The sequence below is a fragment of the Limulus polyphemus genome, unplaced genomic scaffold (genome assembly GCF_000517525.1).
Source record: "Limulus polyphemus unplaced genomic scaffold, Limulus_polyphemus-2.1.2 Scaffold78, whole genome shotgun sequence".
Lineage (NCBI taxonomy): Eukaryota > Metazoa > Arthropoda > Merostomata > Xiphosura > Limulidae > Limulus > Limulus polyphemus.
This window is the reverse complement of record NW_013665688.1, coordinates 114,871-117,258: the sequence shown is the minus strand read 5'-3', so window position 1 is coordinate 117,258 and position 2,388 is coordinate 114,871. Positions and strand designations below refer to the sequence as shown.

Here is a 2,388-nt window from a genome sequence, read left to right as displayed (position 1 = left end):
TATATATATATATATATATATATATATATATATATAACAATACAATAGTAAATAATAAAAATCAAGTAGAAAAGATTGGTGATTGTAAGTAGGAAAAAAGTGACTAGAATGATACAGATGGTAGTGTATTTCCTCTTTATTAATTTAAAGAATCTTATAGACCTTCATTAGCTGGATTTTTTACTTAAAGAAATACCCCATAACTTTAATATACAGTACTTTTAAAATATCTAATGGTTCCCCAATATGAAAATGTTATAGAGTTACACATAATCTAATACTATAAAACACAGTGTGTATCTGTCTGTCTCTCGGTCACGCAATGATGTCATAGCAACTTATTACGCAATTTAAGTACTTTTGGCTTCCTGTCAATTAGAAGCGAGTAGTCTAAGACTGATCGAAAATTAAAGATATATTTGGACTAAAATGTACAAAAAATTGCACCTTTTTTTCTCAATTTGAAAACGTATCTTTGTTAAATCGTCGAGTTACGCCAGAAAGGACGTAAATATACTTTAGTAGACATTTTATACAACATATTAAAAGCTTATCAAAGTTTTTAAAAAAGGTCTAACGTAAGGTCGTACAATAATATTAGAAGATTATTTATTGATAGTATTAAGCGCGGTAGGGTTTAGCCCTAAAAGCAAAAAACGTACACAAGTTACAATGTTCACATATCTCTTTATTGAATATAGGCCGTACTTAACAAGGGCTGAACTAATGTTAGAACTAAGACAAGTGGATTTACAGATTTCAGTGTCTGCTACTAGAATTATCTTGTTTTACTCTAGAAATCCTGTAGTTAAAGAAGTACTGTTGTAATAAAGATACTAAGTTGACCGCAAAAGTTTTGCGGATCTCTGCTAGTTTAATACGTAAAAAATACATAAAATACAACAATAAAAAATCGTGATACCTTAGTTCATATAGAAATTCTTAGTTTTAATATAATAATGGTTGGAGACGGCTTGAATGGCCTGATGATGACAAAACCTTGTCGAAACGTTGTACATTTGCTGTGATGTTAAACTTGTATTAAAGTTTTTCTTCATTACCCTTTCAAGCCGTCTCCAACCATTATTAATCTCAAAGTGGGTTTCTCGTCATCGAATTTAGTATTAATATGTTTACGCGTTAGGTCTGTATAATATTTGATAAATGTTCTGCACTGAACACAACATGTTTTTCTTATGGTAGGCAATTTAAATATTTTACACACATACCTTTTTGACCTTGGTATGTTTGGATCACTCCGTTTCCTAAATGAATGTCTATTTTCTCTCTGTAAATAAAACACATGTAATAAATAAATAGAGTTTTACTAATCGAACAACAACTTAAAAATTTCTCCTTTAGATATTTCTCAAATACTTTATATTTTAAATGTGAGGTGTTTATCACTTATACTCACACATTGCAAACTACATGCAGACTGTAATAGAGGTCCATGTTGTTCTAGTTTAGAGTTACTAAACGTATATGTACACCGACGTACATGTTTAGCGAATTGATGCCTTACTACACTAGATATGCAAAACGTGTTCCAGACTTGAAAATCATAATACATTGCTCTTTAATAAAATAGACTGATAAATGTATTTAGTTATAGTCTCTCTGTGAAATTATAACCACTTAACTTTATTATTTTAAATCTACTCATTCTCAAAATATTTTTTAATGTAAAAAAAAACAAAAAATATGACTACCCCTTAATAAGATATATGTTCATTGACAAAAAAAACAATAAAATATGAATTACGAAATGTAAAAACTTTATTCAAAGCATCCACACACACACACACACACATATAAGTTCACCATACTGTTTCATTGGTGTTGTGCCATAGTTCTATACAAATAAAATAGGTGAAAAAAAAGTTAAAGTAATCAAAGGAACACATAATTTAAAATAACAATAATCAATTCAGATAAATACATTCTCACTCCTACTATATAAAGTTTCTACTTAAGTGCCAAGCAACACAATGAACTACCTACACTATGTCCATTAGAGGAATCAACCCCTAATTTTTATTATTATTATTATTATTATTATTATTATAAGTCCTCAAGCTTAATGCTGAGCCACCAAGGCCAACTACTATGGAAAACAAGCTAAAATATTTTACTTAACAATTATCATAGGAAACAAGGGTTCATAAACATATGCTAAGAATTGGTTGAAGAATAAGTTAGTATCTCTAACTGCTGAATCAGTTTTCTGAATATCTCACAAATGGTTAAGTCCTGCTTTATGGGCCTGGAAAAGTTGGAATTGTTTTTATTTGTTAATCTTCTATGCTTTTTCCTTGAAAACAAAATGAAGATACCCAGCTTTTTATGAATGTCGCATCCCATTTTTTTTTTTTTTTTTTTTTTTTT

The 2,388-nt window shown here is 29.0% G+C and overlaps 1 protein-coding gene across 1 annotated transcript in view; it reads right to left on the bottom strand.

The window, feature by feature from the left end:
- The window catches only part of LOC106467286 (rho guanine nucleotide exchange factor 11-like), a 164,225-nt gene that overhangs the window by 50,373 nt on the left and 111,464 nt on the right, over nucleotides 1-2,388 (bottom strand). Inside the window, exon 10 of the mRNA XM_013927625.2 lies at nucleotides 1,230-1,288. Coding sequence (XP_013783079.1) covers nucleotides 1,230-1,288 — 59 coding nt within the window. The remainder of the gene's footprint in view (nucleotides 1-1,229; nucleotides 1,289-2,388) is intronic.